The sequence below is a fragment of the Chrysoperla carnea genome, chromosome 3 (assembly GCF_905475395.1).
Source record: "Chrysoperla carnea chromosome 3, inChrCarn1.1, whole genome shotgun sequence".
NCBI lineage: Eukaryota > Metazoa > Arthropoda > Insecta > Neuroptera > Chrysopidae > Chrysoperla > Chrysoperla carnea.
The window spans coordinates 75,177,128-75,203,713 of record NC_058339.1 but is presented as its reverse complement, the minus strand read 5'-3'; the positions used below and the strand labels follow the sequence as shown (position 1 = coordinate 75,203,713).

Sequence of the window (26,586 nt, the reverse complement as noted above, 5' to 3'; positions counted from 1 at the left end):
CTTAAATAATTGTAAAATTCAAAAAAAATTTTATTTTGACAGTGACATCTGCTATTAAATTTTTGTAAATAACAGACGCTACGAGCAGCGCCGCTTTTTATAAACGCATATCGAGACGTGTGAAGTGGGGACGGACGTAAGGCGAAGCTTACAGCAGTTGAAAAGAGAAGTGTGAAATGGGTCGATTGTGTTGCAAAGTGCTTATAATAATATTATAACATAAAAAAGTGATTTTTGTGAAAAATCAAATAAAAAATAATAAATAATGAAAATGCCGTTATACAATCCTGGCATTGAGTGAAATTTTATTTTGTAAACACATACTCTTTTTTGGTTTAGTTAAAAAAAAATTATATTTAATATAAATATTTAGTGTGGACGTGTTTATTCCATTAAAAGATACTCCAATGCTGAAACAATTGCAAATGGGCCTCCGTGCATTCTTATTACTAGCGTCGAGAGTATGGACATGTCTGTGTTTTATGTTCAAGAAACAGGTTAGATCCGTGAGTATCTCACTTCAAAACCAGAAAATTTTTGGTATTTTATCTTCAATAATCATATTTATTTTTGTTATCTAATATAATAAACCGACACAGCGGCCGCTTCAAGTGGCGGCATCTTAAACTTCATATTTACTGTACTACACATGTCAAAAATTTAAACCCCTTTATTTTGATTTTTTTTCTAGCTACCATCACAGATTATAGTTTTTAATTAAAATCTACCATAAAATTTTGTTGTCAATTTTATTCAATATTTTCATGAGAAATAGAATTTTGTGATGTTCAATTTTTTTTCTATATATGGCGCGAAAATTCAAAACTATTCCTTCCTCCTCAAAGCAAAATTGTACTAAAAATAGTTTGCTCATAATGTGCTTTTTCGAAATAATTTTGATAGTTTCTTAAATAAAGTTATGTTTGGTACAAATATAACATTGGTATTTGGTAATTGGAAAGCTTGCGAAAGTCAAAGTATTAGTTTTAAAATTTTAATTAATGCTTTTTTTTTATTCTCGAAACTATTCAGTTTACAAAAAAATGTTTGCGTATTTATAAAGAACACTTTCTATTTTAAAGCGTTCATCAGAATGGTCGGATCCGAAACCTTGGATGCATCAATCCTTAAAAATATCGACGGGGAAGTTGTGGCTCTCTGCGAGGTGTCTTAAAATAGTATCTTTTACTCGAAGACGTTTCGCCTTTGGCTGGAAAGTTGTTCTCGAGTAGGACACATAGGACCCCTTGGTCTAGGTGCTAAGGACCCATTTGCGGCACTCCTCTTAAGTTTTTCTTATTATATTATTATTAATGATGTTTGCATTTAAAATTTATTATAATTTAAAAAAAACATTAATTTTACATATGTTTTTATAGAGATTTCTTCCTTCAATAGATTAATTACATTTCAATTACCATATAAAAAGCTACGAAGCATTTCAAATTTTCAAATTATATAATCTAAACTCTATTGATAATTGGGAGTTGCAATTCGCCAACTGGCGATAATAATTCGTCCTAATTAAAATAAGAAGGAGACCCGAATTCAGTAGTTCCAATTTCGAATATTAGATGGCAATACTTGTACTTACCATTTTTTTAAGGCCAATCAAAATCAGATAAATCTCGCCAACTGGCGATAAAAATTTGTACTATTAAACAGGAAGTGGACCGCTTTTTCAGTAGTTCCAATTTAAACCACCTGATTAATTACTATTTATCAATATAAATAATTTCTTCTCGCTAAATCCATTAGTATATGCTATACAAGCAACTATAGTACTTTTGTTTAGACAGAAATTTTTTTAATATGCTATAAAACGTAAATATTCATGAATTGCTAGTTTTCAGTATTTTTACCTCCGACTGTACGTATCAAACTCTCTTAATAAAGAAGTAATTGCAGATAATACGTTATTGCCCAATTTATAAAGCTAAAATAGTTTTCACTATTAATTTAATGTGGATATGAATATTTTTTCTAGATCGTTCAACATCAACCTGTTAAATATGAAATGTTCCCATTATCGCCCGTATCAAGACATCGACTTAGTAAGTTAAAAACCGTATTTAGAATAAATATGAAGGGAACAGAGAAAGAAAATGTTAAGTCACATTTTTGTGTTTTTATTAAAATGCTGACAAGTCTAGTCATGAATGACCGTCTCTTACTTGAGATAAACTTAAAGTTTGGATCATTAACACAGAGTGCATTGGAGAGATTGTGTTTTAACAATTGTTTTCAATTCTAGAAAAAAAGGGTTACTTAAAAAAGATTTAAAAAAATTGACCATTTTTTTCTGACTGATATATAATAACGCAAAGTTATCAATAGTAGAGTATTGTGTGTTGTAACAGAATCAACTATAGTAGAGTATTGTAAACAACTACAGTACTGTGTTCACTACGAGCTCATATACTCCTACCGCGAATATAATCCAAAAATTTTTGACAATATTGTAGCAAGACACAACGCCCTTAATTCCAAATATCTCAGTTTAATGTCTGTGTGACTTCATGTTCTTTCCCTCAGCCTTTCATAAATAAATTTAATAAGATAAGCTTTATGGGCTAAATACTTACAAAATGTTGCTTTAAGCTGTAGAACTTTATTTCGAAACATGGTACGTTAATTAATGGCATGGTAGGTTTAACAATAGAAACTAACATTCTACGACGGAACACTTTTATGTGTACTACATAAACTTGGCTAATTTTTTTAAATTTGCATGTTAAGTTGAGAAAAGTCCTAGCCCTAGATTTAGATGAGATATTAATCCATTCACGTCCGATAAAATGTTTGTTTCATTGTTATTCCTCTAATAGGTCATATGACGGAATCGGTCTATGCGCAGGAATCATCCAGGGGATATTGACCCCCCCCCCCCTTTCCATTGATGATTCCTACGTTCGGGCCTGGGCAGAACAATTTTATGTGTACTGAACTCACTTGGCTTATTTTTAAAAATAAAATAATGAATTGTGTTTTTGTATTTGCAGGTATAGTTAAGAGAAAAGTCCTAGTCCTAGATTTAGATGAGACATTAATCCATTCACATCATGATGGTGTTGTGAGACAAACAGTAAAACCTGGCACACCACCAGACTTTGTATTAAAAGTTACCATTGATCGACATCCAGTACGATTCTTTGTACATAAACGGCCGCATGTTGATTTCTTCTTAGATATAGTTTCACAATGGTATGAATTAGTTGTGTTCACAGCCAGCATGGAGATTTATGGTGCTGCTGTTGCGGATAAATTAGATGGGGGACGTGGTATATTATCGAGACGATATTATCGTCAACATTGTACACCTGATATGGGTTCATACACGAAAGATCTATCAGCGATATGTAATGATCTAACATCCGTTTTTATATTAGATAATTCACCTGGTGCTTATCGATCTTATCCAGGTATGTCATTTTACTTTTAAAATTACTTATAAGTCTAGAGCTAAGCGTAGTATTTCAGTCATTTAAGAACGACTGGAAAGACGATTACATAATTCTTATGGGGGATGGCTTTGGGCTAACTTGGCTAATAATTCGATGGAAGATAGTTCTAAACTTGTTAATTAAAAGTGTCAATAAGCCCCAAGTTATATAGAGAATAGTTTTTAATATATTTGGGATCAAGTAATTCTATATCTGAATTAACTAGTTCCTAAATGAAATTATAATTGCTAGCACATATTTTTACGTTAAATTCACTGCGTATTCATTCTCTGGAACTAAATTTTTTATTTTTCGATTTAAAAAATTAAAATTTGTTTCCTGGACCGTCTTTAACATTTTGGAGAGCCTGGACACATAAAGATCATGGGATCCATTTTTTTTCGTAAATTTTCATTTGATAGATCAAGAACGTATTTCATTTTCTATGGTCTACGATTTATAAAATTTTGTTACGCAATTTAGGGGTAACATATTTCAACTTTTCGGTGATAAAAATTATTGAGCAGTAGATTCTAAAACTAGAAAGTACAAGTTTTTAAACGAGCTATTGCAATTCTAAATTCGTTGATTTTTCGCAGGGATGCAACTGTTTGAAATTTTGTTAAAATTTGGTATTAAAAAGTTCCCCTTAATACTTTAGTTGAGTATATTAAGTACCAACCTTCAAATGATTCGTGTCAAAATTTGACGTCTGTAAATCAATTAGTTTGTGAGATAGAGCGTCTTTTGTGAAGCAACTTTTGTTATTGTGAAAAAAATGGAAAAAATGGAATTTCGTGTTTTGATAAAATACTGTTTTCTGAAGGGAAAAAATACAGAGTCCGGAAACTCATTATCAAGCCAAGTTTTTGCTTCCACTGTATTTTTTCCCTTCAGAAAACAGTATTTTATCAAAACACGAAATTCCTTTTTTTCCATTTTTTTCACAATAACAAAAGTTGCTTCACAAAAGACGCTCTATCTCACAAACTAATTGACTTACAGACGTCAAATTTTGACACGAATCATTTGAAGGTTGGTACTATATAAAAATAATATGCATTTAATACTAGCGACGCCATCTATGTGTCAGACCGGGGACTTATCAGCCAACCTATTAAGCGATTTTATTGACGTAATATTGGTAAAAATAACAGTCGTATATGTAATTCTTATATAATGGAGTTTAATCTCCGTTTCTCTGACATATACGCGTTATAACATAGGCCATCCACATCATTATTTGCTAATCTTTATTTATTTATCTACATACAAATTTTACAACGACATTTTGATGTGGGTGGATTCGGTTACTTCGTTCTTATCCAAGCGACGACAATGTGATCAATTCTGCACCCCCATTAATTATAATTGTTCACACTGCCGCTGCCTGGCCTCGAACCCGCAACCTCCCAGTCAGTAGCCAAACTAATTATTATATGTATAAATATTGTTGATAGTAACATAACCTACAATTACTATGAAAGCCATCAACAAATTAGTAATTAATGCATATTATCTTTGCCTATATGTTGTCACATCATGGCTGCTCGTGTTTTAGGTCACGTGATATACACAATCAGAATATTTAAGCATATTTTTACATAAAGTTTAACTTTTTAATTGAATTTATATTAGGTTTCTGGTAGTACATACTATATTACAATGAATAATTAAAATAATAAAAAATAATTTTATTCTTGGTGTATTACTACAAGTTTATTTATTTTTACTCAAAATTTTTCGAACTTTCGTTCATTCTCAAGAGATTAAATTAAATTGATTTATACAAAATTTGTTTAATTTTTGTCAAATTTCATAATTTATTTTTCACTACCCTATATGTTACCCTATTAACTAATCTCTTATGGTTATTATTTTGATTACAGATAATGCAATACCAATAAAATCATGGTTTAGTGATCCATTAGACACAGCATTATTAAATTTATTACCTGTATTGGATGCGTTACGTTTTACACAAGATGTGCGATCAGTTCTAAGTCGAAATTTACATCTTCATCGATTATGGTAGCATCAACAATCAATACATAACTAATTAATATTAATTATAAAATCAATCACTACACGTCATACAAACTAAAACAGTCACAGTCACATAAGAGTCAAGTACTGAAGCACTGAAATACTGAAGTACTGAAGTACATAAACATTAAAAACATAAACATACATCGTAAATATATATATATATCGTATTCTTCGTTCTCATTTGTAATTATATTTCTTAATTACTTTCTTAAACAACAACCCTACTTCTAGAGTGTATTTTTTTTTAAACAAAAACATAAAATAATACAAAAAAATTAAAAATAATGTTAATATCTTCCAAAAATTATTTATATAAAATAAGAATAAATTTTGACATGATGATAGTTTGTACGTGTCTCAGGTAGGTTTTCTCATTTTTAATTTATCAATCATCTTCGTCTTGTACTCGCAGTACATACAGGGTCTTTCAACAAGAGATTTCAATTAAAATTTAAAAAAACACATGTAATATTTTTGTGAAAAGAGCTGATAATTTTATTTTAATCCAAATTACAAACTCTGTGGTTAGAAATGAATCACAATATCTGCCAAATATCCACCGCGGCATTTCTTGCATATGATTATTCTTTTAATGAAATTTTTCATCACATTTTCGCATAATTGCGACTGTATCTCGAAAAAATAACAGCTCTAATATTGTCTTTGAGTGCTTGATTATTTGTCAGTGCTTGATCAAAGCCTCTATTTCGAGAAATCACTCGTCCAGGCATGTAGCTTCGTTTTGCTGAAAATAAACGTCATCCTCGTCCATAGCATCAATTACAGGTGCTTGGTTACTGGTTTTTCTAGTGAATTTTCATGCGTTGTGCGAGTGTGTTTTGAACGATATCTGAAAATCTCTTAGTAGTTCTTTGTCAAACGTTATCGAGTGACATATGTTGGCACCTGAAAAAAAGATGGGAAATTTTAAATGACTATTCTTGTTGAAAGACACATTACATGGTGGCCACTCTTTGATAGAAAGAAAATATTGTGTCAGAGCTGCTTTCTGGCTCTTGTTGGTAAACTTTTTAGTGATATCGTCTGTTTTAATCGGCACTTTTTATTGCTAAATTTGTTAATCTATCTTGGATTATGGTTAATCGTAAATAGTTTTTTATTATTTTCAATTTTGAAAAAGACTTTTCGCCTTCTTCTACTGTCACAGGAAGTGTTAAATATATGTGCATGGATATCGAATTAATTAATAGTATAATAATTTTTAAAAAGGCAACAATAATATCAAACTCATTAAATTGTTCTTTGGATCTTCCTATCAATATTCGATTTATTTTTATGTGTTGGTGCCAAAACAATATTGGTGCATATATTTTTCTGGGTTTAATGCTTGTTGGGTGCTTTTTAAAATAAATGCCCCCCTCCCTAGAGAAGAAAAATTGCTGTCTTGCAGAATCACGAATAAATTTTACGTAAACGTAGACTGAATAATGTTTTCATAGAATCTTTCTTGAGCCCATGCTAATTATAATTTTCTATATTTATCAAATTTTTTTTTTGTTTTTTTGCCAAATTATTAATAAATGTTTTAAATAGTTTGTGAGATATCGGCTGTGATATGAAATCGAAATTTGGAAAATACCGAGTAATTATATTTCTTATTTTTAATTGAGAAGTAATTTAAGAATTATTTTCGACCTACATTTTACGAAGAACGATTAAAATGAGCACTTGATCTGGATAAAGGCAAAAATTGTATAACATGGGCAATGGTGAATTTTAGACTTAAAAATTAAAATATGTGGCCATCATGATTCAATATCACAAATAAAACCCTCACAGCCCGTCCCGTCAAAATTCATAATATTCATCACATGCGCAAATAACAAAAAAAAAAAAAAAAAAAAATTCATTGTAAGGTAATGAAAAATATTTTTTAGAATTGTTTTTCTACACAATTCATGAAAATTTCCTCGATTTTTTTTAGCAATACATAACGGGGCATTCAAAAAGTTGCCAACTTTCCTGAATTTTAGAAAATAATGACTGAAAAAAATGACCAGGAGAAAAGTTGTAAGATTTCGGTCTATTTTTTCAGTCGTTATTTTTAAAAATTCAGGGGGATCGGGACCTTTTTGAACACCCTGTGTATCATTTTAGCTGATAAGAATTTATAATAATTATATAAAAAAAATGACTTAGTGAAATCGGAATGTGAAAAATTTTTGTTTTTTTTTTGTGTTTATTTATTTTGACTTGACCATCAAAAATATATTGAGTTTGCAATCATTAATCATTTATGGGGCTAAATTCGAAAGAAAGTCTGGCTTCAAATTGAATAAATTGATAGCCAACAAATTTTACTATTTATCACAATAGACCAAAATGTAACGCGTAATATATTTCGAAGTGAACACGTATAAAAATTATCGTAGTAGGCTAGAAAAGTATTTTAAAAGGATGCTAACGATTAGAGTCCCGACGTATTATCCATTCTGAATATGGGCCATTGATTTAATCCTTTTAAAGCTGTTCTTTATTTATCTCAATTTTTGAATAAGATTGAAAAAACAAGTATTATATCTTGATTTGATTCTAAGGACGTTTAATTATTTCAGTAATTTACTCTAGAATTGCTTGCCATTCAAATTAGAAATTTTTATTACCAATTAAACGGAAAATAACTTCTTTCATAATGTCAATTCGAATGCGCGAGAGATGTACTTATAGTAGATGGAAAATTACCTTAAGGGGTTATATCCAGTTGCTAGCGCAAACAAATAAGGTTTTTTATTAGTTTTTTTTGGGAAGACAATTTATTTTACATAAATATAAAAAAAGTATACATAGGGGACATTTCTTGATGATCCCGGTGTCCGATTTCAAAAATTTGATATGGTACTGCTCCTGTAGGCGATCTCCTGGAGGTTCTCCAAAAGAAGTTGCTCGGTAGTGAGCACCATATCTCTAGTTTGGATTATCTAAAATGAAAAAATCCAGAAATTTTTTTATTCGATAGATGAATACAGGTATTAATCGACGGAATAGTCAAAATTATGATTTTTGACAAAATGGCGGCTTCAAAAAAAAAAAAAAAAAATTCAAAATTCTGCAAAAAAATTTCCAACTTTAAAGTGGTCTAAATATCGAAATAATTTTCAGAAATCTTATTCTTTCGATTAATATCTGGGGAAGAATATCTAAGGAGATTGTGTAAAAATTTGAATCTGATCGGTCTAGCCATTTCGGAGAAATATTGTTAACCGACTTTTAATGTTTCAAAAGACGTTTACACATAGTTAAAAATTTTTTTAAATGCGTTTGTGAATATTTTCGGATGAACTTGAAATTTTCAGAGAATATACTTCAATAAAAGTACATTACGGAAATACAAAAAAATGGATTCTTTGAAAATTTTAACTGGATATAACCCCTTAAACTTAATTGTGTAGAATCGTGCGGTATGCGATAACAGTAAATATTCGGCTAAAGAAGAGAGTGGCAAAATATTGATTAATGACAATGACAATGACATTGATTAATGATAATGACATTTCCACTATGACGAAAAAAGTGGAAAATCTCTCGTACTGTTTGCTCATGTTTGAATGAGACGGAGCTTTCATTTGACAATCTTGGAAAACCAAACGTGACAACATCATAAAAGTCCCATTTTTATCGTTTTCGTAAAGAATTTTTGTTACGACAAACTTCCGCGTCCAGAAATGATAACATACAAAATTTTCTGAATTTTTCTAACCGAATTTTTTTTTTAATACTGCAACTAAAAAAGATGGTCAAAATTTCTAAAATAAAAAAACGATGTACAAATTTATTAACTTTTTTTTATATTACTAAATCTATAATTTATATTGTGAGATTATTAATATTTTTCCTGAAGGGAAAACAATATCAAAATTACTAGTGTGTGTGTTTGTTTTCTTCTGAGTTATAGCGATAAAATAATTAAATTAATTAAAATGAAAAATGTTTGATGAATGAAAATGTCACACTCATTAATTATAAATTTAAATAAAATAAATAAAGACAATAGTAGTGAAATATTTAAATATAATTAAAAAAAATAAACAAATAAACAGTGATTATTATTAATTAATTAATAAAATTACAAAAGAAATCATAGATGTTTGTATTATATCTAGATTGTTAACTTGGTGTTGAAAAATTGATAATAATTTTAATTCATATAATTTAAATCAAGAAGCATTTGAAATTAAGAAAAATAATGGACATATCTAAGGAGAAAAAGTAAAGAATGTTTTAGATCTCATGTTCATTCGCCTGAGGCGAAGGCGAGGTTGAAAAATATGAGGTTTGAGACATTCTTTACTTGCTCCCGTGGTATGTATTCTATTTTTCAGCTCGACGGAGACAGAAAGCGACAACTTCGTTTAGCCCAGCGAGACGAAAGTTGATACTTTCCGCCCAGAATGGTTTTGTTATTTTTGTCTCAACAGACATTTTTGAAGTCCTACTTAAAATTAATTAAATTAATTTAGTTCTCGAAGTATTCATTTAAGACTTGTCTATTACTCTTTGTTAAACTCATTAACTCATTGGCTTTATGCAAGGTATGAGAAATGTATGAAAACACGGACAGTATGAATTTAACGGAATCCCTTTACGAATTATCTGACTCAAACAGCTGTTTTTAACAATTTAAATGGAGTATAAACATCTACGAAATAAAGTTACTTTGTTAGGTTTAAAAAATTAATAATTATGTAAAAAAAAATATTAATGAATAGTTTAAAACAAAAAAGGTAACCTAATGTGTTCTAAACAAACAAAAAGAAGCGAAATTATTATTTTTTTTTTGAAAACGTAACTTAATTTAGTATTTATTATTTGTTTTTTCGGTTTATACAAAAAATTTGACTAAATATATTAATTTTCGTGTTTTTTTTGTCTTTAAAAGCTGTAGTCGCAATGGAATTCATAGAAATTGTTATTATAGTCACAATAAAGAATACATTCTTCACAAGTTAATACTTTGTCACCCTTCATGATTTTTTGCTAGTTATGGGGGATAACAGTTTGTATCGAGTTTTAAAACGAAGGGCAGTATAGACAATAAAATGGTCCGGAGTAGAATAGAGTGTGCCTAACTATTATGTAAAAGGAGATAAAGAACATATATTTGCAAAAGAATCAATTTTATTTTTCAATTCTTTCTACTCATGTAACACTTTTTGATCCACCTGTTAAGCTTGCAGCAATATATGGGGACAGGTGTTAACGGAAGTACAGATTAAGATGTACAAATTCGTTAAAAAAAATGAAATGGTAGTAAAAGTTCTTCCCGTTGAGACTGCGGTTCTTTGCGTGTTTCGCTATTCGCACCGTGTGTGAGTTTTATTGGAGGCGTTTCCATGGTAACGACACACTACTTTAATTATAGACTTGTATGGATGCATATATAATTGTATGGATTGCATTTATGACTTATATTGAAAATTTATTATTATTGTCTCACTTTAAATAAATAATTATGATAATTTACATTTGAAAAGTAATATTTGTGCAATTTAATTTTATACTTTCATAATTTTAATGCATTAAGTTTAATTAATTAATGTTTTTCAATAATTTTAATTTGACATTTTCTATAACATTAACATGTAAAGAATTGCAAATTAGTCATAACAGCCTCCTTTATCGCCAAAATTTTTCACTGGAAGCGCTGGCATCGATTTTATTGTCCCTACCATGACTTCGAACACAACGAATTAATAAAAATGACCAAAAACTATGTCAAGAATCTATGGATTTCAATGTGATTGTAGCCTATATATGTTTCTTGTATGAATAAATGTCACGTTGTTAATTAATGCAAAATATTTTTTTTTTTTTTTAATGTTTATTCAAAATTTATATATACAGTTTATTTATTTTTAATTTTTTTTAAGCATGTTCGGTTTTGGCCAGAACAATTTCAACGAACATACTTGCCGGTGGCAACAACGAACATTTCCGAATACTTACGATACGGTAATATATGTTCGATTTCGCCACTGAAAAGTACTTGGCAAAACCGAGTTTGTTGTTTGTTTAAAAGAAAAAAAACTTAGTACATGACACTGGATTTTTGTTTTATTATTAAAAAAGTAAAAAAACAGCTGAATTTACACGTATTAAAAAAATGAACAAAATTTATCATTATGTGATCTCGAAAACATATGGAAGCTATCACATTTTCGTTTGCCATTTCATAGCTACGATGATGCATTTCTAATGTCTCCTGAATGAATTCTATATTCTACTAAATTCTGTGCAAATTTGATACTTACAAGGTTACCGTATGTCAGTTGGAATAACAAGTACTTGAATTCCGGTAAAGGGGGCCATTTTTCTTTTTACGAAACTGTGGCTTTCTGCATATTTATCCATTTAATTATATATTGATAGGCAAAAATTTGAATCGATGTATAGTAGCCAGGTATATATGTAACATCTTTTCGATTCTCGAATGGCAGGCGGTAGCCTTTCCTCGAATGTGCATGCAATTTGTCTGAATAATATTTCTATAGTTAAAAATGTCATGGAAGTTTATAATTTTTGACGAGATTTACATTCACCTACGACCATACCCACCTCTAGCAGAGCAACTTAATATCCGAATAAAATAACGATAACGGTGTACGTTTTAACCATAGACAGACATTAATAAGACGGTTCTATCATAATAATGGAGTGGAAATGAGCGACACTAGCTTATATCTTGAGGGTTACACAGACTATTTTGAAGTTAATAAGATCATCTTTTTTGACTGTGTCGAGTATATCTTACATAGCCGAGCTGTTATAACATCGGCTTCTTAATCTGAAGATAGTTGGGTTAAGTCATAATTATAACATCAAAATTTTGAATTCGTGTAACCGTCAACTGTGTCGCTAGCGTACGGTTGTTTACAAATTATATTCTTAAAAGGGCTGTGGGTTTGTCTATGGTTTTTACTTTGATATTATTTAACTCGAACGTATTAAATTTATGTACTCTGTCTCAAGTTTTCAATAGAAACTAAATCTGAAGTTCCTATTTTTTTACTATAATTTTGTTCACACGCTTGCGTACTACAAGTTTTGTTAATAATGTGATTCGTGTAAATTCAAAAGATGAATTTTATTTTTGTAATTTTTTTGTTTTTGTTTAATTTTTATTATTTATTTTACATGAAATAGGAAAAAATGACAAGTCATGTTGATCATAATAATGTGATGATTCCTTTGATTTACTATGGTGCATGCGCAGTGACTAATGCGCCCTCCTTCATCAAGTGGAATAAGTTCTTTTTTTTTTGTACTACAGACAAAAACAGCATACGGCAAATAGTATGATTGTTATATAATAATAAAAAAAAAAACATTAATAATAATTATTTAAAATCAAACACATCTCACTCATTATCATTATCACATTATAATAAACATTTCCATTCCTTTTATCCCTCTTCCCTTCTCATCACACTTGGATTCTCCCCACGACTATACACCCCCACCCCCGCCCCATTCATCCTCTCATCTGTTTCATCTGTTTCATTTGTATCATTTATATTTGATTTTGTTTCTTTGTAAATAAAAATATTTCTCTTATAAAATGTAAGAAACCTATTGTATTCTACTTCTAAGGATAAAACAAAATAGTAAATGCAGATATGAATTTTTTTTTGATGGAATTTTTATTTGCATTCATGATAATAAAATCAGAATTTTTATTATAATTTCTTTTTGTTTTTTGTTTTTTTTTTTTTTTTGTTATAACCTTTTCTTTTAAATCAATGGAAAGCGAATGGTAATGTACAAAGAATTGATTTTCTTTGCTTTAATCTAAAGGTAAGAACATATGAATTGTGAGAGGATTTTACACACAGATATTTAAAAAAATTTATCAAAATTACCTATGAGGCAAAAGAATTTGCTTTTAGAGAAGTGAAAGGTGATTTTATTTTGCTCAATTTTCAGCTAAAAGACATGAATGAGAGTTATGAGTTAAAAAATATACTTCTTGTAAAAGGCATCGTATTCATTAAAATTAAATTAATATTCTTGAACAGCTTAATTCTTTCATGCTGATGCAGAGTTATGGTGTCAACTTAGGTCACGAGGTTAGTTTAGACCGTGCTGCCATCTGGAAAAAATTTAGCAACGTCAGATCGTAAAAAACTAATCGCCATGGGAACTGATTCTATTATAGCCATGAAGGTTATAAAGAAGGAGAACGATCGCAATAGAAAATATTGTCCCCAATATTTTGAAAAATAAGTGAGGCGCTGGGATCGCTTAGTTGTATCATTAAATGCGGGCTGTTGTGCGCTAATATACTACTTACCGACGACAGCGCGGCTGGTGACTGAAAATGAACTATAAATTCTACAAATTTTCAGGGACAGGTGCGCTAATGCTTTATAACCTTCATGATCATAGCCATGCATAAATTTAACTTGTCATAGACAGCTTCTATTTTCTACCACTAGGCAGCGCTAGAATCAGTTCCCATGGCGAAAACATAGTTGAGCTTTTTATTCTTAAAATTGATTTTGACAGGACTGGTTAAATAAATTAATATTCAACTATCCAACTAACCTATAATTTATAATCTTATTCACCAGCCATTATGGATACACGCACGAAGTATATATACAAGGAGTCGGGACGGTTTTCCGTGGTATTCATTTACACAAGAATTCAGGATGCACCGATGCTTGTAAACAATAATGAACCCAGATCATTGTTCTTTTTTCTGCCACTGGCTGTGCAAGAATTCAGGACGTACCGATGCTATTATTATCTGTCGCCTAAGTTGAGACTTGACATAACTCAAGTGTACCACTTTTTCAGCTAGGTGGAACTTTAATTTGACTCTCGAAGTCAGCGTTAAACGTCATCATGGGGTTTGGAAGATTGCAGATATAAAAAAAGATTTTTAGCCCTGGCACCAGCGTCGAATTTATGGAAATCGTTATTAGTTTTTAGTTTTCCAGTTTTTCGATGATTTTTAATTAGAAAAAAATAGTAGGAAGTTTGCTTGTGTTAAAAGGGATGAAAAAGGAAGTGTAAGCTTTTATTTTAAATTATGTGAAGGATATTTGTGTAAGTTTTTAATTATGAAAAAACTGATTAATGTCACGATCTCCTGACTTCAAAGTGGCAACTCTAAATTGTGAGAGTGATTTTGATAACAAATACCTGTCGCTGGCTATCAGGATATAATGATATAAAAAATAAAAAACAATAATATCTATAAATTCATCATGCTTCAATCTTTTATCAAACATTATAAAAGGTTTACAATAATTCATTTTGAACGGGGAAAGGGGTGTCGATCTCTTTATTTAAAAGGTATATAATTCAATAGAGATAACGGTAAATTAATTTCCTTTACTGTCAATCATTTTCCAAACGGAAATATTCAAAATACATGACATTTCATCTCATCAAATTCATCACTTTTGAAAATCTAAACAATATAGAATACTATATATGATACGGGTCTCTTCACCTCTGTCAATTTAATATAAATGATGATTTGTAGAGTTTATTTAATCAAACCTTTGGCGACATGATGTTTCGATTGCACAATCCTGTTATACAATATAATAGAGTGATGCAATGTTTACTTTTGTTGTTTTCCATTTAATGAAAAGAAATATTTGACACTATAATCTTCTTATTTTACATTTCTTTGAAACTTTAACTTACCTTTTTTCTATTTTCTAATATTTGACAAATTTTCGGCTGAAATCTTTTAATTATACCACCAATCTTGGGTAAAGTTTGAATATAGGGAAATGAAATATGATAACGAAGTTGTTGTCTTTTATACTCACCTTGAAGTTTGTTTTATTTAAAATGATTCTTATCTCCCGCGTTGTTTTAAATCTAATGATGACAAATTTCAACCTGGAATTTAGCGAGATAACTTACAAACGGTTATAATAATTTGAATTAATAATGAATTATATCATTTATTTAAATAATTAAATAAGTAATTTTTTTTACATTGGTCCATTACAGTACAATTTCAAATTTTTGTAACAAAGTTCTAAAATTCTAATTTATATAAATACATTTTTAATTTAAATTTTCTTGTTAAAAATTAGATATAGAAAATTGCAACATTTGATTAAAGAAAAACTGGAATAAAAAGTAGTACAATTTACATGGTATGTATCTATGGCTATTATATGGTCCATTAGTGATTGAATTTTTGCATTGATGACATTATAGCAGATTTAGCGGTAGTTTTGAATTTATAAACATTAAAAATTTTTTGAATTATGTAGCTATCAATTAGTAACTATTTCTAGACATGGTATTTTTGTTTTAAACTTCCAGTTTCTCCTTAAATAACATAATTTTGGCCAAATAATAAAACTTTAAAATCTCTAATATTTAATATATTCTTTCAAAAAATAGTCTTTCATATTATGTTTCTTTTTGGTACATTCTTGTTTGATGAATTTTTCTAATTCATATCAAGTCTGTTTTCTTAGCCATAAAAATTTTGGCTAAGAATATTTGAATTGAGATAATATTTGGGGTGGTAATTTAATATGTATCTTGTACAAAACATTCATTTTTTTTATCAACGCTTCTTGATTTGAAATCACTTGGCGTAAAAATTGAAGCTATAATGAAGTTATATCACAAAATTTTTGGCAACTAAATTGCTTGTCTAAGGAGCAAATTTGGAAAGTAATAATAAATGGAAAAGTTATAGTAGCTATGGCTTGAGAGAAATTAGGAGTAAAGGAAAAGCAAAATTCATTAGAAATATTTAGGTAGGAGTATGTTTGTAAAAGATCAATCCCAAATGCACGGAGCTATACAGTTTTGTATTAGTTTCTAAGATTTTTTTTTATCAAAATTAATAATGAAAATCGTAAAGTAAATTTATATAAAAAAGTATCATTTTCATTTTCTTATAAGAAGAGAACAGGTTTAGTTTTACTACTTAGAAATCTAATAACAGTTATATGATTTAAAAAACACTAATTAAACATAATTTATGGCGTCATAATTAAGGCTAATGTGTTTGTCGCTGTCTTTCGTAATAATGTTAGCTATATTTTTGAAATTCATCAAATGTGGTGCTGTTGTAATTTAACCAAAATTATAACGCCAAAGAAGTTACTTTAAAAAAAAATATGACTTTGCTTTAAGCATTAGATTACAAAAGAGATCTGTGACAATTGCATTCAACAAATTTTTAATTGACTTCCCCAAAGACACTTTTGATCTAAAATAATAATTTTTCTGATTCCTAAATCGTGTCACAACTTTTGAAATTCATTGCTTATAGTTAAATTCATATAGGTACAAATTCAATTCAATTTTATAGACGCATGATCAAATCTATAATTTGTTATAGATTTTCTCGAAACTATAAATTAATTTTTGAAAATATTTTAATAATAAAGGTTACGGTCATGCCACAAGACATTTGGCACTATCCCATAATAGAAAGTAGACTTTTAAAGTAATTTATTTAATGTTATCTACGATTTTTGGTTTCATTAGGTATTTTCATTCTATATGATTGGTTAAAAATAGCGTCTGCGCTTTTATCGATGCTTGAAATGACGACTTGTGAACATGACAAATGTAATTGATATTTGAATTAAAAAAATTGCAAATTATGGATGGTATAGATCTCCCTTCGTATCGATCAAAATAATTTATACATTAATTTTACATAGGTATAGACATTTATAATAGAATATTAAAAGGTGTATCAGTTCAAAGATTAATGGACGTTTAATTGTTTCTTTTTTTTCACATTAAAACTACTTTTTAAACTCCTTTGAAAGTAACATTTTACTTTTTGTTTTGGTTTATTAAACATTTGTGAATATTTCAAGCTGGTTTTATAGAAAATTTTGTTCAAACTTATTTGTTTTTGTTTTTTGTTTGCTTTTTTTTTTAATACCCGTAATGTTTTAGGTTAATATTTTGAATACAACGTGAATCTAATTAGTTAATTATCACCTAAATTAGTTATTATTAAATTTTATCAAAGATGATTTTTGTTTTCTATTTGATAATCTCAGAATGAGATATTCTGTAGATTTGTTCGCAATCTCAATCCATTGTAATAAACAAAGTTTGTTTAAAAAAAAAATTGCATATGCCTAAATTTGAGCAACAAGCAAAATTACTACATTTGTTGTAAATAAATTTCGCATAAATCCAGCTTAAAACTATGCTATATCTATAATAAATATTTATATTATAAACCTACAAACTAATTTGTAATTTTCAAACTACTTGAAATTAATTCTATAGCAAGTTTGCTTTTTTGTATATCAATATAAAGTTAAAAATTTTAATAAACAATTTCATTTTGGTAGTAAATATTTATTTTTAGAACGTAAAATTTTGTTAATATATTTTTAAAAATTTTTTTAAATTACGGTGTCATTCATAAAATACGTTGTATGCAATTATAACGTCATAATTTCTAACTCTCCTACTTGTAACTTTTCGTAAAGCTTAGCAATACCCCTCCTTGCCCTTGTTTGCGTGACATATTTCATGAATGGCTCCTAAAACGTTAAGGCGAGCAATTTTTTAACACTACGAATTTGAGAATACAGTTTTGGATTCGTTTATCTAAAAATCTTTTTTACCAGTGCTGGATTATTATGGAAAATGGATACCAACATTAACATAAATTATGAACTAGAAAATTATGTATACTTTATTATTTCATAGATTTAATATATTATTATACTATAGTAAATATTTATATTATATCTATGGTAGGTATAAGTCTATAGTTTATGTTAATATCTTTTGCATTATAATCAATGTTGTCAGATTTACAACAAAAGGGTTTTTTTTATTATGAAGCTACGGCCATCTTACATACATGTAAGATTGTTTAGCAATACCATTTTAGAGCTCCTTTAATTAATTGTTTCCAGGAATTTTAAGAATCTAAGCTCCATAACAATTGACAACTTGGAATATACTCAACAAGTTGATAATCTGAATTTGAAACCTTGGTTCCATAAAATTTATGATCTATGTAGCACTGATTTTTAAAATCAAGAGGCACAGTAAAATTTCATTTACTTTGGATTTAATTTAATGTCAGTAGATTTAGCAACCGGCATTTGCTTTTTTCTCTACTGATCGGAATCTTTATATAGCTACTAGACCCGGGATAGTACCCAGGGTTATTTTAATGCAATAAATTAATTTGAAAAACAGAAATTTTATACCACTAATTCGATTACTTTTTTTTGTTGGGGGAAACAGGGACTAATTTGATATGTTTTTTTTAAACAATCCCAAATTTTTTTTTGCTAAGAAATTTACTCTTACCTTTGAATTTATAAGAAATTCAATTAGTGTAGTCGAATTTATTGCTTTTAGAAAAGTTGACTATTCAATATATTAAGGTCGGAAATTTTGTTAGTAATATAGTTGTAGCACAAATAGAATGAATAAATGTTATTTTTTAAATGGCTTACATCTAAGTATATAAGAATTCATTTCCGTTTCAATTATATAAAAATATTCTTAGTTTTTTAAAAAAAATTTTTGAATTGTAGTAAAGAAAATAATTAAACATCTGCTAAAGTAGTTACACATCTGTTTACAAGTGTACTGGATGAGTCAAAATAAACGGTAATACATTAGAAATGGAAAAGTTATGGTTTTTTTTTTCAAATAAAATTTCAATTTGATTAATATTGGTTTGTAAATTTTCGCGAAAAATTTATCTTGTTACAGGTACAAAATGGTTTTAATAACTCTTCTACTTCAGATTTTACTCTCCATACCACAGTATCGTTCAAATGAGTGTGTCATAGCACACTCTGTATAAAAATAGAAGAAACTTTAAAATATCCCATTCAGTAAATAGACAATTCTATTCAACTCAGCTTTTCAAATCTCTCAAAATTAAAGTTAGCTGACTGATTTGGTGGCTCTAGGTTGGTAATACTATCCGTCCATCTGATGTAGAAGGGTTTGCCACTGTGCTGATGCATTAGAAATCTGGATTTGATATAAACATCTATGAAAATTAATTTATTTTAACTAATAAATAATTAATTATCCACAAAAGTTTTCCTAGAAAAGTTTTTAAGTGATTTCAACTTGGCTTGAAATATAAAACGCCTCGCAATGGTAAAGTTAATTGTTTTTTCTGTTCTATATCGTAGTAGATTGTAGTGAAGTCATTGAACATAGATAATACAAACTTTTCCTCTTTATCTAATTTATAGTTACCAGTACGATTATAGTAAAGAATAAATGTATAAATTTGACCCATAATAATATGGGTCAAATATAGTCAAGTAGATTAAATAATAAATATTGGCGGTACCGGTGCGTCACAAATGTCAGGAATAAATAGCAGACTACCAACTGTGAACTAAAAAAAAAATTATCTTTTACAAATAGATTGCCATATATTTACTTTGTCCCATAAATTTGTATTATATATTTGTACGGTCCAAACTATTTTTTGGCAGTCTTTAGTAAACATTTTTTTTTAATGTTTGAATATAAAAATAGATTTTGATGAATTTTGAAATTTTGTTTGTGGTTTTGAAAGAAGCCTACACTTGTTTGTATCTATGATTGAGAGCTTATATAGGAGTGCGGTTTAAATATGTACAATAAATGATTATTACCTCACAGAAAACAGTGTGAAAAGAGAGTAGGGAAAAGTGCTCTACAATGATCACTCAGGGTAAAATGACCCCTCGTTGTTTTAAGTGAACAATTAAAGCCATCTAGTATATTTATCGATAGATAAATATTCCCCGTGATTAAATTAATCGTTCAACAAATACTTATGGCGATTGTATAAGCTATTTTGTGTTTCGTATAAAAATATTAATTTTACTGTTTATGATCTATACGGTAAGACAAATTTCAACAAAAAATTTCTTTTTTGTGTTAGTTTTCGGTGGCTGGTTGTTTTACTCTTGGCTTCTGTTGACTTTAAATAATATTATAACACATTTTGATGGACGTATAATAAATTTTAAGTATAGTTTTTATGACGATATTCAAATATGTCGTTACGGACAAAATGATCCCATTTATATACGTTAAAATGATCTCTATTTTGTGTGAAAAATTATAATAGGTATTTCCCATCATGTAGTGGATCTTGAATGTGTTGGTTTAAGTGACTTTACCAGTGATTTTTGTTTTCATACTAATCGTTGATGCAATGTAAAAAAACCATTAATATTTTATGTGAACTGTTAAGTAATAAATGTAATGGGATCATTTTACCCACCTATTCTTACAAGGTCAGTGCAACGATCCTTTTTGAGAAATATTGAATAGTTCTAAAAACTTGAACAAATCAAAAGAAATTGGTATGTCAATAATGCAAAACTTGTTTAAAGAAACCAAAATTATTTCGACGATATACATATGTCGAATAGTTTGGCTATAAATTACATTTTGTCTTAGGGAGGTCATTATAGGACACCTTTCGCTACTTATTCTACTTAAACATGAATTATAAAAAAGGATGGTTTTAAAAAATTGCATAATTTATAAAGAGATATTTAGACATTTGACTCAAACAATACATTTTTTACGTATAAAAAAATGTCTACAGTTTCACCATAACCGTTTTTATAGATTAAATAATTTCAAACTTCATATGTGTAAAATATATTTTGTAAAATAAATTATCTCGTTTTTCTGTATCAAAGGTTAAAACGTTTCAGAGAAATGTTTTACTGTTACATAGTACACATAACAGAAAAAAAATTTAATTTACATATTTTTTGAAATTGAACAAATTCTTTATCTACAGGATTGCCGGTCCTTAGAGAATTCAAAAAAATAAATTTAAAACTGAGTAATTTATGTATATATTTTTACTTTTTTCGGGTTATAATTTTCAGATACCATTGTTAATGTTAACAAATTTGGTAACCCTGATTTTTATGCATTGAAAATAAATCGTGGGCATGCTGCTTGTAAACGATCTAGAACAGTATGTTTATGTCCATGATTAAAAGGAAATTAATGAGTTTTAATTTGGTAATTTAATTAATGGATTCTGGTGAAATTTTAGGCTTTAAATAAAGTGACGTTACATTCTGTTAGTAGCTTTTTGGAATAAACCTTTCACTCTATTTAGCACAAACTGAGTACCATGGCTAATGGTTAGATTTCCTTGTACTTCACATAAAAGTAAAAATCAGTTAATTAACTAAATTAAATCAAACTTAAATTCATCTCTTAAATTTCTTACTTCATTAAAATAAAAACGTCCGTTACACAGTTTACCCTACTTAAACTAATAATTTAGTATAAAAAATAAAGCAAGTAATATATACAAACTTAAAATTATCATTTTACAGTTGGATTTTTCAAAATTCCCGCTGTTGTTTCGTTAAAGCGATGTTGTCAAATCTTTCCAGTATTTTGAATTAAAAAATGATGAATTGTGACGTCACATAAATGTTTATGAAATGATATTTAAAGTATTTTAGGTCCAACTAAAACCTTGTTATTAATATTAATATTGAATTTTGTACAAAAAACACGCGATTCCATAGACTTATAAAAAAGTGTGAACCAGAATAAAAATTGTGTTTTATATTTATTTATATTTGAATATATTGTTGTAAAAGTCATAATGGTCGAACTCATGCTGTGATATAATATTCACGTCTTTTGTTGCATTTTTCACGCATTATATAACATAATGCGATTGTTATTAATACAGCAATTGTTATACCCATTCCAATGCTAACCCATATAATTTCTTCATTGATCCCTTGATACGAATGGCCTGGAATAATAAGAATATAAAATAAAATATAATTTTAATGGTATATTATTTTTATGATATTATATAGGCAATTAAAAATATTTTTATTTGTTTTTACAATAATGTAAAAATGGATGGACAGGAATGTCTAAGATTGCTGTTAACTTGGATTTCATCAATTTATTAATACAAGAGGGGATTGGACAATATTTTTTTTATCACTTCCGAGGAAGAATTCTCACTTTACGAATAGAAAAGTGAAATTGGTTTTAAAAAATCTTTACTAGTATGCTAGATATGAACGTTTAAAATTCCTAATTGAACAAAGAGGAAGATACCCACTAGTGACGTCATACGTTTTGCTAAAAGGAGATGTGAAACCTTCGAATTCAATCTCTGATTGCTTATAACTTCTTCGTTTTTTTAATTAAGTTTAATTTCACTTTTCACATTTTGTCATGGTTTCAAGTCTATTTTTATGGATAATATGGCCAAATCGACATCAGGATTATCCCCTATTGTGATCGAGAAAGCATTGTACTTTAGCTAGAGAGTGTTCTAAGTATATTATTGTGAATATTGGCAAAACAGCCTTGCTTCGCTCCTAATTAACACATTTTTCAGATTTCAAAATTACATGGCTTAAAAGTTATAACGTGGGACAAAACTTGTTTATCCTTTGTTCATTTGAGAAGAAAAGTTAGTATAAAAGATTTTCTAGCAGTATCGTTAACTAATATTTAAAAAAAATCTATTCAAAAGATCAGAATTGGGATTTTGAACCAAATTTTGTTGTTGACAAAAATAGAAAGATCGCTTATAAGTTTTATAACAAATCAGTTTTTATAATTTATTTTTTCATAATAATTATTTTTCATAATTATTAAAGTTACAGGCAGTTTTAAAAGAGCTTTTCAAAAGAGAAACGAAAAAAATGTTCGTAAAACATCGTACTTGTGATGTAATAATGTTAATTCAATAGTGTACACTGTATACAATTAATTAACATTATGACGTAATACGATGGTAAGACGGTAGATGGATGATATGTTTTCATAAATTTATCTAAAACTAGTCGGTGGATTTAAAAAAACTATTTAAATTAAATTGAAAACCTTAATAAATTATTGTGTCCGATTAATTAAGGATGTATGAGCACGGTAGTGAAGGCACACATTTAAAAAACTATATATTTTCAATTTTGATGGTGAATAAGACGAAAAGTGAGAATAAAATTTTTCGATATCTGAAGTAATTTTCAAAATATTGCAACATGAAAATTCTGTTTAATTATTTAGCTTTGATATTTCGAAAACCAAGACAGACATCGAAAAAATTTATTCTTATTTTTCGTTTACATTTGTGCAGTTATAAAAAAAAATTCATCATCAAAGTTGAAAATAAGATACAAATAATTTAAATCCCAAATCTAAAATTGCCTTGGTGCTCGTACTACCTTAAACTGTTCCCGTCTCGATACTGCTTGAAACTTTTTATTTTACTTTAAAGGAGGTATCGAACTATTTGCTATTTATAAAAATTGAACAACAAATGGCAAAATTAAGACGGTTTTAAGATTTTTTTTAGGTTGATTTTTATAAAAGAGTCGGTCATTTCGAAATTATAAGGGTTTATTTTTTCATCTTCGATTATATAACAATAAAAAAAGGTATAATTCAAGCAAAAATTTAAAATAGAAAACTAAGCACAGCAAAATATATGATAAACTCACTAGAAGAATGTTGAATTTTGGTGTAAGAAACCTCACTATTTGCACTATGAACGATATATATTCGCATGATATATATTGGAAAAAATTGTCTTTAAATCTTGTAGTAGAAAAATTATCACGATTTATTTAGCAATTGTTTTCAGCTACCATTAACAAGCACGATTAAGTAAAACAAAAAAAATTAAATTATCACGTTCATGGACCTTCCATATTTATAGGCCAGAAATTTATTTACTTTACTAATTTATTTAATTTATTTTTAATTTAATCTGAAATAATTCACCTAGTTCTACCTCATTAAAAAAAAAAAGATAAAAAATTATCCAAAACGAATCCAAAGAAGAAAAAAATTTTTAATCCCCTTAAAATGTTTGTATAAAAAATTGCCTGTATTAAAAAACTTTTTGGATCAAAAAATTCTCTGTATATACAAAATTTATAGGCCTTTACCAATTTAAGAAATATATATTTTCAATTTTAATGATAAATTATATTATATCTTGACGATATAAGACGAAAAGTAAGAATAAAATTTTTCGATATCTAGCGTAATTTTCAAAATATCGTAAATAAAAAATTTTGTTTAATTATTCAGCTTTCGATATTTCGAAACCAAAGCACATATCGAAAATTGTATTCTTATTTTTCGTCTACATTCATGAAGTTAAAAATAATCATCAAAGTTGAAAATAAGATATAAATAATTTCAACCCTAAATCTACCCTGACCGAGACACTGGGGTTTTTACATTCTATGCTATTGCTTATATGTTTACATTTTATTAAAAAGTTTTTTTTTTTTTTTAATTTGTTTTCATTCATTCCAAGTGAAAATTATCAAAAACTTTCAAAATATGTCGTTTTTTGAGATTCCTCATATTATTTGAGTAAATGCCTGCATACAAAAAAATTTTGAGTCTTTAAATCAAACAATGTTGTCATGCTCATACATCCTTAAGATATACAAATTAGAATCCTTATAAATCAGCGGAAATTTATATACAGAATGGGTCATTTTCATCTATACACCTAAACATCTCGTTTTGTAGCTAATAAATCAAAAATTAAAACAAGAGTTGCAGAGTTTGATGGAGGACATCATGTTCTGACGTCAGATTGGTAGTTTTTCGGATTTCTTTAATGGTCAATTTGGATTCTAAATGGTAAGAGATAGAATAACACTTTAAATTAGAAAATTGATCCTCATAAAAAAACTAACAATTGTTGTTTAAAATGTTTTTCGAAAAACATTAGCTTTTGGAAAAATTGCGACTTAAAATTATATCATTTTTGCATTTAATTGAAGGACAACAAGCTAACTATGGAAAAATGCTTTAGCCAAAAATTGCCAAGGGCAATAGAGGATTTTCACCTATGTGCATGACTTTGATATCGATAAATTTTAAGCGTATTTGCTATCGATTAAATGCAATAATGGCATATTTGTCGCATTTCCTCCGAAAGCTAACGTTTTTCGCAAAAATGTTTTTAAAAAAATTGTTCGTTTTTTTTATGAGAATCAACTTTCTAAATTAAAGTTTTATTCTATCTCTTACTGTTTAGAATTTAAATTGTCTATTAAAGCAACTCGAGAAACTACTATCAATCTAATATGATGTCCACTATCAAACTCTAAAGTTTTTGTTGAGGTCATTTTTTAATATGTGGCGCCTCTGGCAAGATATTCAGATGCATATATTAAATTGGCCTATCCATATATATTTTAGGATTTTGAAATTTATATCTTAAATTACGAATATAAAAATAAAATTATGGAAAGAAAATGATACAAATATGCAGTTAAAGTATTATTTTAATCACAAAATGTCAGTAAAACCTTCAACAAGGTTTTTTAAGGCCTTATTGCAACTTATATAGTTTTATAAAAATTTAAACTCTGAAGATTTTTAGACAATATCTAACATATTTGTGTTAAATAATTGCCTATATTTTAAAACTTTTTAGATACAAAATTTCTCTACACACCAAAATAGGCCTTGTTGAGGGTTTTATTGACGTTTTGTGATTAAATAAAAACTTAAACTGCATAGTAAAATAAAATTTAATATCTATAAAGAAAAATGTGTTGCATCTTTGAAGTTTGACACCGAACCTATGAAATTTGGTAGCGAAACCAAATAAATATATAAATCTTCTACTCAGGGGAGGCGATTAAACTTCTTTAGAAACCTACAACTTTACGTTGAGAAACTGCTCGTATCAAAATTTAAGTATCCAAATGTCAAATTTGTTTGGATTATTTTAGAAATCGCATTAAATGGAAGTAAATTTTTTTTATATTTTCTCAATATAAAAAATTATAGTGAATGAGTTTTTATTACATATTTTATGATTTTTACGAAATAAATAATAAAAAATTGAAATTTGAGTCGTTAAAAACATTGATTGAAAAATAAAAATCTTTCTTTATAATAATATAAAAACTTTAGTCGTAATGGTATCATGTTTTTAATGTATAATTCAATTAAATTTTCTATTTTTATTATGAATTGTTCTTTCTGGATAACGTTGGTATGGGATATTAAAAACAGGATAACAAGATTTACAATTTTTTATGATTTTTGTTGTAATTGTTATTGTTGTTGTTGTTGTTGTTTATTG

The 26,586-nt window shown here is 28.0% G+C and overlaps 1 protein-coding gene across 3 annotated transcripts; it reads left to right on the top strand.

Moving 5' to 3' along the window:
• The first annotated feature begins 167 nt into the window (after window positions 1-167).
• Window positions 168-5,719, top strand: LOC123296766 (CTD nuclear envelope phosphatase 1 homolog). 3 transcript variants are annotated; one of them, XM_044878417.1, is made up of 5 exons: window positions 168-506; window positions 1,988-2,054; window positions 3,003-3,192; window positions 3,376-3,422; window positions 5,333-5,719. In XM_044878417.1, exons 1-5 carry the CDS (start codon window positions 408-410, stop codon window positions 5,476-5,478), a joined length of 549 nt encoding a protein of 182 aa, XP_044734352.1. In that variant the 5' UTR covers window positions 168-407; the 3' UTR covers window positions 5,479-5,719. The 3 variants fall into 3 exon arrangements, with proteins under 3 accessions (XP_044734352.1, XP_044734351.1, XP_044734350.1); XM_044878416.1 differs by having other exon boundaries at window positions 168-497; window positions 3,003-3,422; XM_044878415.1 differs by having other exon boundaries at window positions 3,003-3,422.
• The last annotated feature ends 20,867 nt before the right edge of the window (window positions 5,720-26,586 follow it).